Source organism: Agelaius phoeniceus, chromosome Z, assembly GCF_051311805.1.
Source record: "Agelaius phoeniceus isolate bAgePho1 chromosome Z, bAgePho1.hap1, whole genome shotgun sequence".
Lineage (NCBI taxonomy): Eukaryota > Metazoa > Chordata > Aves > Passeriformes > Icteridae > Agelaius > Agelaius phoeniceus.
The window spans coordinates 30,615,125-30,631,643 of NC_135303.1; the positions used below are offsets into that span (position 1 = coordinate 30,615,125).

Here is a 16,519-nt window from a genome sequence, read left to right on the forward strand (position 1 = left end):
GCCTGCTTCTTTGTTTGATACTGTGTAATTATGGTACATCCCAAAGTTATAAGACGCCTCTTTTCAATTTGCTCCCTAATAGAAAGAAATGCCGTAAGGGATGTTTCTCCAGAAACTGGTGTTGTGCTAGCAAGTAGAAATTTACAGATGGTTACAAGATGTATATCAGCACCTGCATTTCCCAAGCTCACAAGAAAAAGTGGATATTGATTCAGGAGTGTCTTGCCCATAAATCTCAACATTAAAATTGGAAAACAGAACTCTAAATAGTAAAACTGAGTACTAAGAAAAGAGAGGTCACTTCAGCAGTTTGTAGTTTAAACATTAAGAAAATTTGATTTGTTACACAAACTGAGCACTGTTGTAATTGTGAAAGAAAGCTTTTTGACATAGTGTGTATGGAGATATTATTCCTTTGTTTTTATAGACATAAAAAGAAATCATGTTAACCTATAATATTTAATACTATATATGAATTACAAAGCTGCAATATGTCAACTGCCGTATGCAAAATTCAGCATGAAAAGATTAAAATAGTAAAATGGATAATTATTTCAAAACTTCTTTCAAATGCAAGTTTTCTTGTTCTGTTGGGTTTTGGTGTCTTTTTTTTCACAAACTGAAATAACTACATTACTAAGTCTAAACTTTCTAAGTAATAGTCACAGCTTTGCACAACAATTTGATTTTAAGATAAATAGGAAACTTTCCCCTCCCAAAAGACGTTTCATTCATGTGAAATGCATATTACAGAACTTTCCTGGACAATTATAATCTCTTTTGACAGTTGTTTTATCTAGAGCACAGATGTTTGCCACTTAACCATGAATGCTGGCTGACCTGCCCAGATCTCCATAAAAAGCAGTTGTAACAAAGTTTTTCTGCAAATGGTTATGCAAATAGGAGTCTTCATCTCATGTATATGAAGTAATATGTTCAAAAGCACTTCCGGGGAAAAAAAAAAAGGGCTTAGAAGTACATGTACTGAAAATCACACTGATAAGGGTATAGATTATAGCCAAAACATTATTAACACCCAGATCAAGATGTAGATTAGTCTTTCAGAGATCTAATTACATTGCCAATGCAACCCTCCCCCCACCATAAAAAAAACCCAACAAATCAGGAACGTGGTGTTTATTTGTGGTTTTTCATTAAGTAAAGCAGGTAATGTAGCCTATCAATTCTCCTTAGATTACCATGTAATGTAATCCTGGGGTAAAAACAGTAGGAAAGGAGTTGGCTTATCTTTTAAATGTCAGCTGCTCAGAATGGCAGCAGAAGGCAAAGGAAAGCTGTGGTAGGCGATCACCAGACAGCCAACACTCATTGCAGAGAGACCATCCAAGCCCATGCAATGTACAGCTTACCATCCTACTCTTAACGCTGTCCCCTCTACAATGAAGTGGGCTAGATCCCTCTCTGCTAGACCCTGAAAATGAGCACCCTCTGGTCCCTTGAAGAGCTACATGCAGAATTCCAGTTTACCTTTAAATAGTCACATTATAGCCATTATAACTAGAAGGGACTGGAAAGTTACTGAAGCTAACTGCCATCACAATCAGTTCCCAGTTTTCTTGGGAAAATGTAATCTCACTGGGGAGAGATATGAGAAAGCAGTTGGCCATCTCCTCACTCTATTGTTTTACAAGAATTTATGGGTGGGGTTGAATCTTTTTTTAGAGGAGACATGATTTAGGGAAAAAAAACAAAACAAAACCACAAATCGCCTCACATCAGTTGCTGAAAGCTTCCAGATTCCTTATGATCTCTGTACCTCCTAAATGGAGATACAAGAGATCTCAAGAGAACTCAAGGCCAAGAATAAGGCTTGTAATTTACCCAATTGTGTCTTTTTGTTTTTCTGTGCACACAAACGTAATTAAGGAATGGCCAAAAGCCAAAAGCCCACACACAATGGCCCAGATAACCTCCCTATATTTTGTTTTCATTATATGGATGAGATCGTGTTTGTTTACATCTTGTAAAGTGTATCCAAGGTCTGACTTAGCACTTTTTCAATGCCTCTAAAAAGCTGTAAAATTAGTTTTAAGTTACAGAACTTCAACATGTATTTTGATGGCATTAGGCTTTACATATTAACTAACTGTTGAAAAGACATTAAAATACGCATCACCAGAAGTACTGAGATTTAAATGCCCATTGTAAAAAGGTGACTGGATTTTAATGTATTAATAATTATTACCCTATTAAAACACAGCATTATCAATTTTGCAATACTAAATTATGGGATTATGCTACCGCTAATTAAACAGTGAGACTGTAACCTTTTTTAAAATCTTGACTATGTCAAGTTTCTGCTAGAGGGTCAATGCCTTCATACAAGTGTACTACAGGTAAAAATGCTGTCAGTTTATTTCTGAATTTTCATAATTAAAGCTACTATTTATGTGTGCTGCAGGAAAAAATTAACTGCAAAAGTATATAGCTTGAGTGCTATGTCAGAAGAACATGGTAGGTGTTTGAAAACCAAACACAATTGGTTTCTTTCATCATTATGGAACTCTTTTGTAATTCAAAATGAATGCCAGACAAGAACCAATGTCACAGCATCTCAGAAAAATGTAACTCGAATGTGAGCTAAATATATGTTCTCTTAGCTGTCAAGTTTTCATGCTTATAATCAGATCTCCATGGGCAATTTTCACTTTTTCTAACAAGTAAATGGCCAGACAGTGCAGCTCAGTAGGAAGGTCCTGGGTACTGAAAATGTATATACATTCATATACATGTAAGTAGGTGTTAATTATCAATGTACAAAGATTACTTAAGCAGTTTTTTTTCCCAGAGAAAATTCAAATTTCAGCATCAAAATATTCTGGTTCATGGCCAAAGATAATCTTCTGTGTTTTACACAGCATGCACATGTAATACACCTGGTTCTAAACAAGGTACTGTCTCCTCCTTTCAGTAACTGTTACAATTTGTTATAAATTAGGCTATTTTGGGAGAATCAGGACACAATTTAAAAACAGGATTTGTAGATAAAACTGTTTTAATTTCTAGAAGTCAAGTTCCTTTTTATTCTCACCCCAGGAGGAAGAATTTGGTATTTCTAGGCAGGAAGATAAAATAAATACACCAGAAACTAAACTCTTTACAATTTGTGCGATTTTTCTCCGTGATGTTGCATCCCTACACATGACTTCTGATGGACAGAACACAGCATGTTTACTGTTTAGGCAAAGCATGGGAAGAGATCTTACATGAAACTCCTTCAGATGTCAACCTAAGAAGTTACTTCTTGGCAAATTCTGGTGTACTGTCCTTTCATCAGTTCCCAGCTGTTTCTAGACAAGTAGTAGTACATCAATCTTCTCTCTCTGCTGAACACCAATGGCTTCCATAAAATGGATTCACATTTTGAACACATTTCTCTGGCAGGTTTCCAGGAATATTGAGGGCCTAATGACCAATCTAACAGGGATAAAACTTAAATTTCTCTCTTAAAAATCACAAGTAGTGCTGAAATCATTGCAATGCTTTTTGTTGCTGGCACAATTTAGTATTTAAAATATGATTAGGGAAAAAAAAGACAAGAGAAGTTTGGAGTGCAAATATTCTTTGGTTTACTCATTAAAACAAAAGGACACAGCAAACAGCAAAAACACTGGCAATTAAATAAACAGCAAAATCTTTATATGCTTCCTAACAAAAAGTCTTTGGCTGTTTGAAATGTATTAACTTCATGCTTTTAAGTACATTACAGTGTCTAGAAAGTCACATTTTTATCCCCAATGTCAAGGCAGAGAGAAGATGAGGAAGAAAAAGAAGGATAAAAGGTAAGAAGTAGGAAAAGAAGGAAAAAAAAATTATTTAAAGTTCCATTTTCCATTAGTTAAATAGTATATAACACAATGATAACATTAATTTCTGTTTCTACTTTCACTGTACACAAAGCAAATTGGCTTGCAATTTATTTATCAACTTTGGTGAATTCACATCATCATACACATCAGACTAGTATATCAGATATACTGAATCCCATCTTTTCGAAAAGAATTGTGACCCTTCCAACCCAGATGATTGATTCTATGATTCTACTAGCAGAATTCTAAAAATCTTAAGGAATTGACAGAGAAGTCACTGTTTTTTATCTTATCATAGGCAGAGTTAAAATTCTGTACCACAAGCAGTTTCTTGGGATGCTCTTCCCCTGTCCAGCTATTTTCCTGTAGCTTATTCCTCAAAAAATCCCCATGTGGTCAAAGGAAGCAAGCACCTGTGCAGATCTATAAGGATCTCTTCCTTGGGAGATCCTGCCTGGCAGACAGGAAGTTTTGACCTCTGAGCTGGAGATGCACAAGCCTGCTGTTAAGACTCTATGTGACAGCATCACTGATTTTATTTAAAACTCAATGCTTCATAATGGCAACACTAGGAAGCTGTTATCTGTGCAGAGAGCATAAACGACTATAACTGAATCAAATATGTCTATTTTACTAGTAAATGAAAGAAATTACAGAGTGTACCATCACCATGATAGTCTGTTACCAACATTACTGGATTCTGATAGTTAAGAATTAATTCTGTAAATCTATGAAAGATGCGGATTGTCTGACAGCATATTGTTTTGGTTTGTATATCTATCTTGCAAGACTCTTACTCTACTTGAACCATTCTGTTTGATTGTATTTATCAAGCTATTTCCATAGGCAAAGCACAGTTAAAAAAGTCATGTGCAGTTTTTCTTCCAGATGGACTCTGAATAGCAACAGATAGCGCATAGTAAGAAATCAATTAATAGAGATATTTAGGAAAGATTTGTCATAATGCAAAAAAACCTCTTTGCATGCTCCCTTATTCCTTCATAAATCAACAGTGTTCCATCTACAAGTAACTCATAGGCAGTCACCTATAATACAACAACTTATATGTTCCCCTCATCTAGCATTTTGTTGACCCCATCACAAAGTTTCTGCAGATGGATTTTATAAGGTCCAAAGGGATTGTACAAGGCAGCCAAAAATTCACAATCAGAGAAGTGATCAAACACATTGTTGACGCGTCCATGTGACTTCGCAGTTAGGTGACGCTGAATGATTTCATGGAGCAGCTCTCTACATTCATTCAACAGTTTGGACAAAAAGTTCCTGTCAAAGGTATAATCCACCTGATGGAAACTGACCACGGTCTTAGCCAGCTGATGAACCTTCTTCTTGAATTTCTCCATCAGTGCTATTTCATCTTGATTAAATTGGTTGTTCCTGTAGAGAATTGCCAATTTGAGGACTATTTTAATGAGGTTTTTGATTATCTTCTCTGCTTCTTTTTTATTTTGTGTATATTCCTTTGTTACTCTGTAAAGCTCATCTAAAACATCACTGCTTGTATCATCAATCAAAGTAGTTGCTATTGATTTGGACACCATTTTTCCAAGGATCTTCTTCTGGGCCTGAATGGCCAGACTTTTGGAGTTGAAGACATCTGTGGCCACTAGGAAAAGAAAAAAGTGTGCAGTCAGTACTTTGAAACAGACAGTCTCTGGACAGCAAGTTGAGGAATATTTATACATTCACAATAGTCTTACTAAGTGCCACAAAAATAACGCAACGTAGCTGCAGAAAAAACCCCATATTTAAATCCCTAGAACTTTCTTTTCTTTAGGTTTATGGTCTTTCAGACAGTTTTACTTTTGAGAAGATACCAACTGAAGTTGCTCAGAAATGGTTTAGAAGCTCTCTCTGTATATGGATTGATGGAATTTCAAATTGAGGCAATAAAACTGCCTGATTTGATCAGATGAGTCACAAATCTAATCTGATTCTCACATTCGTAATGAAATCTGAAACCAGGATTATTTCAATGTCATGACAAATAACCACTGCTACTCAAATAAAGATGATAATTCAGTGAAGCAACCATTATAAAGTCTTTTCCTGCTTAGCGTTTTACATGATCAGTGAATGCAGACACAACACATTCATTTTTTTAAAGATATCTATTTTATACATATCTATAGATACCCATGCAGAAATACAAAAGAAAGACTAAATACCATGGGTCAGCAAACAACACTGAGATTCTCTGGATGGAATTTGAAGACACTGGTTTTCAGAAGAAAAGTAAGTAAAGATTAACATTTCTATGTCCTATATTTTATGCAGTAAAAGCAAGACATTTACTTTCTAGGGATTGTCATAACAATTGTGAGCATAACCTTTTAAATGTATCTTTTTGTGACCAATGAAGTAGATCCTAGACCACATTTCCACTTCTAAAATTATGTTTGATTACACCCAATGACTGGTTTGGACTTTTGTTCAAAAGAACAAGAAGTTCTTGCTAAAAGACCCCAAACAATGCTTCAGAAACTTGACTTGTGAAATGTTATCACTTGTTCTGTTATCAGCAACAAGTTTTTGACACTCCCTGGGCAGCACTCTCTCCATTAAGACACGTGTGAGTTGGTATTTTCAGTTGTCTGGGAAATGGCTGCCTTTGTGCTGCAGCTCTCCTGAAGTCTCAGACAGGGGGAAGGAAGACTACATCTGTTTACATTTACTATACATATGAAAGGTTTGCTTAGCAAACACAGGGACTGGGAGTATTTTCTTTTTTTTTTTTTTTTTTAATGAAAACATCAACTCTGCAGATGTCAGACAGTAAGTCCCTGAATTTGGAAAAGGTTCCCTCTTAACTGCTGGTATGTGGGCAGCTGGGTGTGTTCAGACACAGGGTGCCTCAGGGGTTCCAGCAAATAGAAGAAACTTGTCCTTCAGGACATGAAACACAAATCTGTATTTTTAATTCAAGAGTATCTTGAGAAACTTAATAACAAGCTCCCTTTTTATCATCCCATAAACCTTCAAACAGGTTTGTTCATTACAACTTTCAGTGCATATCAGTATTTTGTTTTGAAGTATGAAGTATCTGAGTACAGTTTTTAAAATCTTTAGTGCAAGAGGACACTCAAAAACCAAAGAACCCCTTGTTAACTATCTTGGGCAAAGCACTCAAGATCACAAGACAGACACACTTCTCAACCACAAAGATACAGGAAGACATTAAAGATGCTGAGCAGTCATTTTGAACTGAAAATATTTGATTTTCTTTCTGTGTTTTTAAAGCTAAAACTGCAACAGTTACTATTAAAGTGGAACTAATCCATGTTTTCCAAATACTAGAACTCAACAGCCAATGCTTTACAAAGATCTACGGATGAATGATAACTTTCTTTCTCTTCCAAAACAGGAATATCAATTGTTATTTCATAACTTTAATTAATAAAAGTCTTTTTATTAATGCTTATGATGGCTTCTTTCTGACACTCCACACAGATATGGATGTTCCTACTAACAGCAGTTACTGTTGGCAGTATGCTAAATATTTTACAGTTTTTCAAAAAAAACCCTCTTCTATTACATAATTTTACATTTTACAAAGTACAACACAACATGTAGTTACCTTTGCTAACCAAAACAGGAACTGGTCCATTCTGAAAGCTGCCAAACTCCTAAGGTACTTTTCTAACATCTATCCAAGTTTTGGGACTATCCAACATGGCTTACTTTCCATCTATTTTGCTGTAAGTACACTAGAAGTTAGTTTCATTTTCCCTGTGCTGTTACATGGGTTCTAATTTAATTGCTAAATATGTAAATTTCATACTTCAGTATTTCAGCCAATGCAAAAAAGGAACTTGCTAATTCTTTGTAGTCTATAATCAGATTTTTTCCTCCTTACCAATGACAAAGACTTAAAATTTATTTCACGGCTTGAATAAAACTCAGTTTAAGCAGTAAGAGTACAGAGCTTCTTCAGAATGAACACACATACTTCCTTAAATAACAGTAAAGCTATTACTTACTTGTTCATCTAATGTAATTGCAGTTTTTACTGCTGACAGCAGAAAGAGAAGCAAAACACCCAAGGTGAAGACTGGCCTGTGGCGTATTTATTCTGGTAAATGCAGCACACACTTTATCGTGTGCTTTGAAACATTGTCAGAAGCTATCACAGAGAGATTATGGAGTTTTCCTCCTCGCTGTAAGGGCAGCTCTTCTCAGCTACCTTTCTCTCCTGCCTGCAGTGCTTCATTTTGGTCTGGCACCTCAAAAAGCAAAAACACACATCTCAGTGGTTTCACTTCCTCGAAGAGAGAGCTGAAAGGAAATTGCAGCACCGAGCGAGCAGAGCAACACTGAGGGCTGCTCCTGCCAACTGACAACTGGAACAAGTCACAGACAGGGAGAGAGAAGAAAGCTCCTGTGACTTGAGAGCACAGGTGACGTGTCCAGAAGAGGTTTTTAAAACATTAACCTGGTATCTGGAAGTGGAGATGCTCATCCGTGTATCAGAGGTGCTGGACTCACAGGTTCTGATGGGGAGGGCAGCGCTCCCAAGGCAAAGGGCTGCCAGGCACCCCCTTTCAAACTTCTGACTGCAATTTCAGATACCAGCACCTGAAAATGCACCTTTATACAACTACTCAGGGATACAGTCGTATGTAGACACCTTTTGAAAGTGATTACAGTAGCTGGCCTGGATGTCTGACCACACCTTTATGTTGACAGGTTACATCCTTGCACTTTAAACTGAAATATTGTTATTTCTCTGGTGACCTGCAAGGAATACCACTAATTTTAAGCATCTCACAGTTTGGTTTACCTCATGACTGCTCTTTATAGCTCCAATTTCTTTCCTCTATAGTTTTGTACTTTACCTTTTAAAAGGTTATCATGTAAAAATACCCCTTTGAAATCAATGGGATGTCATTTTCTGCACAAATTACTTAAATAAGCATTATTATGTGCAGTAAAGCCATGCCTCCAAAGACGGAGGTAGTTCTAGAGGAAAAGCTCTCAGAGGAAATCCTGCTTCCATTACTTTGAAATTCACAGGATCAATCTTGGGAATAATGCAGACATCTGCAAAATCTCCTAAATTATTAGTTAAATGAGGAAACAAGGTGCTAGAGATAACCTCCTGTGAAAGCTGTGAGCTTAGTGATTATGAAATTTTTTGATTTTCATAGCCAAGCACACAGTATATGGTATTAACATGGTATTAACATAGTACATAACATGGATTTTGTGTATTAAAATGACTAAATATTGGTCACGTAGAATGTCCAATATTTATTCTGGATGTGTTTTTCCCAAAGAATTTTACCATAAAGAGGTCTTCCTTAAACTGTGGTGGAAGTGTAAACTTTCAGTGAAAATTTAAAATTGTGGTTAATAGACTCTCAGGAGACTGCTATAAAAGTACACGAAGACTCATACTTATGGCTGCAATGCTGACTTTTCCCTCACATGGAAACTAGCACACCTCCCTCCGTACTGTGGCAAATGACTATTACACTATTACCACATACCCTATGTCTCAACTTTATTTAAATTTAAAAAAAAAAAGGTAGCATTTGGAAAAAACCTAGCTTTTTTTCTTCCACAAGACAACCGTCTAAGGTAGATTCAACATCACTTGCAGCTGAGTATATGCAATCTCATGTACATTGACAATGAATACTTGAGTCACAGAGTATTTTTAAACATCTCATTATGAAGGAGCAGGAAAAAAAAAAAGCATCCAGCAAAAAAAATACAGTGAACCATCATAAATTCCATGGTCAAGTCAAGAGCTGAGCTTTCTGAGACTCACTGTGTTGACAGAACAGTCCAAAAAGAAGAGAAAATATGACTGTGAAACACTGTTCCTTGAGACCCAGTTCTCATTTTAGAGACTAGAACGTCACGTGCTGAACGACTTAAGACTCAAAAATGATGAGGGTTTTTGGGAACAAAAACATCAACATGGGGTTGAGAGGAAAGGGACAGCACTGATTGAGGGCTGCAGGCAGCATTTAAAAGATTATCACATTGCACTGAGAAATGTGGGAGTGGACTTCCTGATGGGAATCCTGTGTGGATTTGTGTGTTTGCCTCTCTACAGACTGTGTGTGAGAACTACAGCTAAAAGCCTGCACATGCCATACATGCATGTTCAGTCAGACTGCTGTAGTGAAAGAGCACTATTTCCCTGGAGGGAGGCAACTTGAAATCAAGTGGAATTAGTGTTATGCTCTCTGAGTGTATGTGACCATGAGTCATGCACCTCCAAAATCATGAGATTGCCTAGATATGAAGGGATGAAAGAATTACTGAATTTTTTATCTTTTTTTTGTCTTCTGCTTTCTGGGTCTTCACAGGTCTACCCTTGTTTTCAGGAATGACACAGGCCAGAAACATAAAAAAAATAAATACAGAAGCATATACATATATGAATTCACAGATAAATACATGACTTCAGTAAGATAAAGCTCCAATGGTGATAAACTACAAGACTAAGTACCAGTGAACAAACACATCCTGAAGTACAAAATAGGCAGAATAGTTATAAACCTGTTACCAGGGCTGTAACAATTTTCACAATGTACTTATTACATGACAATATGATTAAAAAACTTGAGTGGTAGGGTACAGACTATGAAGTCTTCAGATATGAACAAGGTAAGTTGATTTTTCTAGCTGTCAAGTGATATATATATCTTCTTCTTAATAACCATCTGAGTGAGTCACAGTTTCAAAAAGGTTTTTTAATGCTGTTTTCTTTTTTCTATTTTAAGAGGAGAGTCAGTGTTTTGATTCTTATCTCAGTGCTTCAAAGTTTCCTGGGTGAGAGGTATGCTAAAATCCTTACAATCCTTCCCAAAATTCTTCTAGAATTCCTTCCAAAATTAGAGTAGCTCCCAGACGGCCACTTCAGCATATTGGCCAGTCTCCACATTCACAAGCATTTGTTCCCTTATTGGCTTTTTAGAAGCCGATGAAAACTGAGGCTTCTACCAGACATGCAAGCCCAGAAACACACTGAGAGCTTTCACTCTTCAACCTCAGACACTGGGACTGCAACTTCACAGCTGGCTGAGGGCAGGAGTGGGAAGAGACCAGGAGAGCCACAGAGTTTACGGACAGAAGGACGTCAGCAGGGCACATGGCTTGGGCAAGCACCATCAGGCAGTGGAAAACCCAGACAGCAAATGGCCAAGTGCAGAAGGGGGAATGAAAAAAACCCCTCAAACAAGGGCCCTGTACAGTACTTGCTTCTTTCACATGCACCTCTACTTTTTTAATTCGTGTACACGAGGTCCTTATTGGAAAATCAAATATTTTGCTTGGCACCTTGTGCTTAAAAAGAGGGATTTATATATTAATACCGATTCTAACTAAAAAAAAAAGTTTTAACTAAAATTTTCAATGCATACAAAGCATTCTTTCATGAGTAACATTTGCCTACGGTTCTCCTAACAGGTAAAGTAAATGGTACTAAATTGTGTCTTGCCATAATTGTTACCAACTGAGCATACAATGAGAATGTTAATTATTCAAGCAATGTGCACTAGTTCTAGCATTCACACTGGAAGACCTTCAAAAGGAAAAACACCCGATCTGAAGCCAAGCCTTGTGCATGGCAAATACTGCATGAGCAGTCTTACTGGATTTGGAAGTCAGCTATGAGGCTGCAAGTCACTCTGGAGCAACAGTTAATCAAGCAATTTCAGAAAAAATATGGCTAATGAAGCATTTTTGAAAATACAGAGTATGTCTGAGCTGTATACTCAAACTGAAAGTGGGCATATATTGATCTGCAGAAACATGGGAAAAATAAAAGTCAGCAAACACCATTTAGAACAGCTTCTTCTCATCCAATAAAATGCTCTGTAAGTCATTGCCAATATGTGTGCATGTGATACTGTTTTATGCTTCTAGATTTTGCTATTTAATTCTAATATTAGTGTATTAAAATGTCCAAAATTTTATGAACCACAAAAGATGATCCACATTCTAGCTGAAAAAAAAAACAAACCAAAAACCCAAACCATTAAAAAAACCCAGAAAATAAAATACTTTTTTTGGTCAAGAGGTGAGAGGAATTGCCAAAAAATGTACCTGAAGGTTAAGGCTGAGTAGAGTAGCAAGGAATTATGCTCTTTCCAATAAGAATGTTACAGAGTTTTGCAGTCCCATGGGAGCAGTCAGTGCCAACAAGTTATTCTGGTTTTACATGCTTGTGCTTCCCACAGCCAGCCTCTGCATCACATGATACATATACTGTAGCTGATTTAGAAATTTTAAAAAGCCTCCTAAAAGCCATTTTCCCCAAAACCTCTGCATGTATTTTAATTAACAGCATAGCTTTAAAAAGAAGGAAAAAAAATCAGATTTACTTCAGATAACTGCTCTCAGAATATTTCAGGATACACTGGATACTAAACCAAGAAAATGACAGTCACACAGAGCAGTGTTATGAACTTAATTTGGTATTCCAGTCCTCTGCCACCATTTGTTATCCTTGTTGGAATGTAACAACTGGTGCAGTGCTGTTAAATACGCAGCCTGTGTATTTCAGCTGTTGGTCCTTTCAGGGTTGTATCAGGTTCCTCTGTAGGTACCAAGTGTCCGTGCACAGTGAATAATAATGCTCACAAACCTTTTCACAGGAAATAAAGTGTATCTTATGTCATTCCTTCCAATCAATCAAATGCAATGCAGGTACTCTGTATTTTGTCCAGCCTTAGAAATACATACCAAACTGCAGTAAAGCAACAGTGCCAAGCTCCCTAAGCCAAGTGGCACCCTGAATTTGAAATCTGAAAAAGTGGTATCTAATTGCTCTTACAACCATCCTGGCAAAAAGAATGTTTTCTCACAAAAAATGAACCCCAAAACACTTAGCTGTAGGCACAGGAACTACATAAATATAAAAAAAGAGTTCCTGGCTTGAATGCAGAAGGAAAAACTCTGAGACCTGCAGCTCTGAAGAACTTGGAATCCATTGGATAAAATGAAATTTGGCATGTTGCAAAAATACAGTGAAGTGGAAGGTCCGAAGGAGATGCCAATCTGGCATGAGAGGGACAGGGAACTCACTCACAAGCAAATGTCAGAACCTGGCCATCAAAATGCAAAGGGCATGTATTTGAATCACATGTAAAGAAAGCCAAAGCAGAGGCTTCAGAGAGTTCAAATGACACAGAAGTTTGTGAGGGATCTTACAGTGTCTTTGAAACTAGTTAAAAATGTTTTTCCTGTATTTCTAGTTCTGGCTCTCTATGCCTCTCCCTGTCAATCTGTAGTTGCACTGTCTGTTTCTTACAGAGAGGATTTGACTCCCATGGTATCTGTCTTTCATTTTAATATTTAAAGCAGACTGGATTGCTACCATTAACTTTATGTGTGTGTGCATATGTGCATATATGTGTATATTATTGTTAATATACATATATATAATATATAGTATAAATTACATATATTATATATAATTAATAATATATATAATTTATATATTATATAAATAAATAAATAAATAGCTATAAAACCAACTTCTGAGGCACTCTGAGGCACTTAAGACTGCCACAGCTACAGCCCAGTTGCATAAAATCTAGTAGTGACACCCAGGGCTTTCAGTTCTCAGGTGTCTGGTCGGTATATTCATTTGCAATATCAACATTGAATGTAGATTATAAAGAATACACAAAATTATCCCATCTAAGAATTTTACTTAGCAGATATCAGCTGTTCTTTAGGCCTAATACACTAGAGGCACCCTTCATCTCTTTTTCAGTTTTTAATTTTTTACTACCTTTTCTTTTTTTACAAGAAAGGATAAATTTTATGGCATTCAATGCATGGGTGTACAGAGAATATGTACTTTGTCTGTCTTCCATATCAGTCACTCATGGCTGCTTCCATGATTATGGAAGACTACAACTGCTGACTGAAATGGTAATTTTCTCTGCACACCTAACATGTTTACTTTCTTATTCCATAAGGAGCAAAATAAACCAACCCCTAAGTTTTAAGTTCTTTTCCCATTATTTAGTAGCTACAGCCTGTATCCTCTGTATCCATACTATCATAACCTTTATCCAAACATCCAGTCCTGAAACAAGAGGTTGAGTCTTTCATCTTCACTTCTCCCTCGCTGTCAGCTCAGAACAGGCTCTCCAAGACCCAGGTACACAGTTTATCTTCCATAGACTTTGCTTTGTCTCCTCTTTGTTCCCACTAGTAGTGCCATCCAAACCCACCTTTAAAATATTTGACTTAACAACACCAAAACTCTCAAACATAACTTAAGACTGTCTAAACACCAGTCGACCTCCCCTCATATCTTATGAGTTTGGTTTTGCTTTCATTAATGTCCTTAAGTAATAGTGGAATATAAAACATAAGAGAAAAATTAGGTCTTCAATATTGTAGCAACTTAATCTTCTTCTGTAAAATTGAATCTTTGGTTAAACATTATGTCTGACCCTGTCACTCTCTTTTACATCAGGAAGCAATATTATTTGGATACAGAACTCTCTAATCTAGCAAAGCAGTAATAATCCTATTTGTTTTTAAAGGTCGCAAGTATATTTACTGACTGAAAACTGGCAGCCTCCAGAGGTCCCTGTTCAGCCTCAACTGTTCTGTGATTTGTTAAAGCTGCATCTTCTCTGTAATCCTCTTCTTGGGGCAAAGCATATGAGACTTGACGGCACTGTCTTTTACAACTGTTGACTGCTGCAGAATTTGACAATTTAGCTTCTTTACTTTGCAGCAGTATTTGGCATCAAATGGTATTTTCAGCTAAGCAATGGACAGCACTGATCAGCTATGAAAGGGGAGGCAATAGCAAGAAAGGTTGTTGCACCTTCACTTTTCCAAGATTATTACCCATAGTAAGAAGGAGGGAATGCAAATTTCAACCAGGAGAAGGAAAGCCTTCAAGTGGTGAACAGAAGCATTATCAATTTAAATTTCAAATGTTTGCACTGAAATAAAAATGTCAATACTTTCTCTTTTCCTCACCATCACGTCCTCTCCTCCCCACCTGCATGATATCAAGTAACGAGTCACAAAAAAGGGATCAACATTTAACTGCAAGTTACTGATTTTGATACCAACTGCTTGTTGCAAAGAAAAGTGAGTTTAAACATGCATCCATGACACAATGTCCTGCATCACAAAATTTAAATCTCTAATTTCCAGCATTGAGGACAAGGCTGCGAGCTTGATGAGGACATCTCACCACAAGACACCAGAGTCAAACTTTATTCCTACCCCTTCCTGAAGTATCCACCATTACTGTTCACAGATGCTCAAATTTATGATTCATTGTTTCAAGTTCCTAAAGAAGTCTACATCACTATTTCTCAGTGAATGTTTTTAAAACAAGTGTTTTTAGGCTAACAGAAACACCTATTCATTTTCTCATTACAAGTAGGAAAAAACAGCCCTTGGAATCAGAAACTGAACTATTCGCCAGAGTCATCTGCTCACTTCCATTAATATTAAACCAAAATTTTTATCTTTCTAGAAATACAACTGTCTTTGTAGAATAATTTTGCAAAGTGGACATAGCAAAAGCAAAACCATTCCTCAAGAAAGCCTCAGGTTTTAAAACAATGGAGTTTCTGCATTTTTCAAAGGTTTCTCCACACTTCTTTGAAGTTAATTAAATGCATGCTTGCCTGTGCATGCATTCAGTCAGTTCTTTATTAATTGCTGTATGAATGTAAATGTAAATATTTTGGGATAGGGACTAGAGGGTATCACATTCTTAGAGATCCACTAAAATCACAGGGCAGCTAGCAATGCCTTAGAGCAACTTGCAATTACTGGCCTGTACAGATTCATAAAATCATCTCAAATTATGTCCCTGGAATTTCAGGTTTCAAACCTTTCAAGGATAAATGCTCTCAAATAAATCAGGTGCTTATTCCCACTTTACTGCAATTTATTCTCATTACTGCAAACTGCCAGCAGGAACAGGACTCTGCAGACACTCTGACATTTGTACATTATCTGTCAAACTGAAATGTAGGTTTTCCCTACTGCTATGCAAAATAGACTATCTGACCTTTCACTACTAATCTGCATAGTTACAAATGCTGATACTAAATTCTGCAAAAGGTAGGGAAAATTAAATAAGTTTATACAGTGTGCACCAATCCTCTATATTGCTTCTGCTGAAACAGAAAATCTTCTGTGGGGAAGATTTTGAAAGCCAAGTTCCCGAGACTGAATCCAACATGTGAGCCACCCAGAGATGTGAGCTCTCTCCTTCCCACTGCCTGCCAGCCAAGCAATAGAAAAAAACCACACACCAGAACTGGGACAGGGAATTAACCGATGAAACTGAATCAAATCACCACCCAACTCAGGCAGAGAATCTTAGGAATAAGAACAAAATTTGTGAGAAAAGATCCCAAAGTTTTGAATGTCAAATGAATATCTCAACAGGCCTCTCAGTTTCTCTCCTTCTCCCTCAAAGTAAGACTGTCTCCAAATGACAATGGGTTTAAGGCTTGTGCTTTTGCCATCAATATGGTTAAAAATCACTGAGATTTCGGCAGTTGCATTTAATAAAATGCAGCTAATCCCACTGTGTATCCTGTTCTGTAGTCATGACAGAGAAGCAGCCACAAAACAGGAAGTGTACACCTACCATTAAAAAACACAAGCAACTCATCAAATATAATTATGCAAACCAAGAAAACATGAACATC

The 16,519-nt window shown here is 36.8% G+C and overlaps 1 protein-coding gene across 4 annotated transcripts in view; it reads right to left on the reverse strand.

The window, feature by feature from the left end:
• Positions 1–3,566: 3,566 nt before the first annotated feature.
• TNFAIP8 (TNF alpha induced protein 8) overlaps positions 3,567–16,519 on the reverse strand; it is a 56,629-nt gene continuing 43,676 nt past the window's right edge. For 3 of the 4 annotated variants that reach the window (XM_054652039.2, XM_054652038.2, XM_077171685.1), the window contains exon 2: positions 3,567–5,457. In XM_054652039.2, the coding sequence (XP_054508014.1) occupies positions 4,892–5,457 (566 nt within the window). In that variant the 3' untranslated portion in view covers positions 3,567–4,891. Of the gene's footprint in view, positions 5,458–7,831; positions 8,015–16,519 lie in introns of those variants that run through there. The other variant, XM_054652040.2, reaches the window with a different exon arrangement.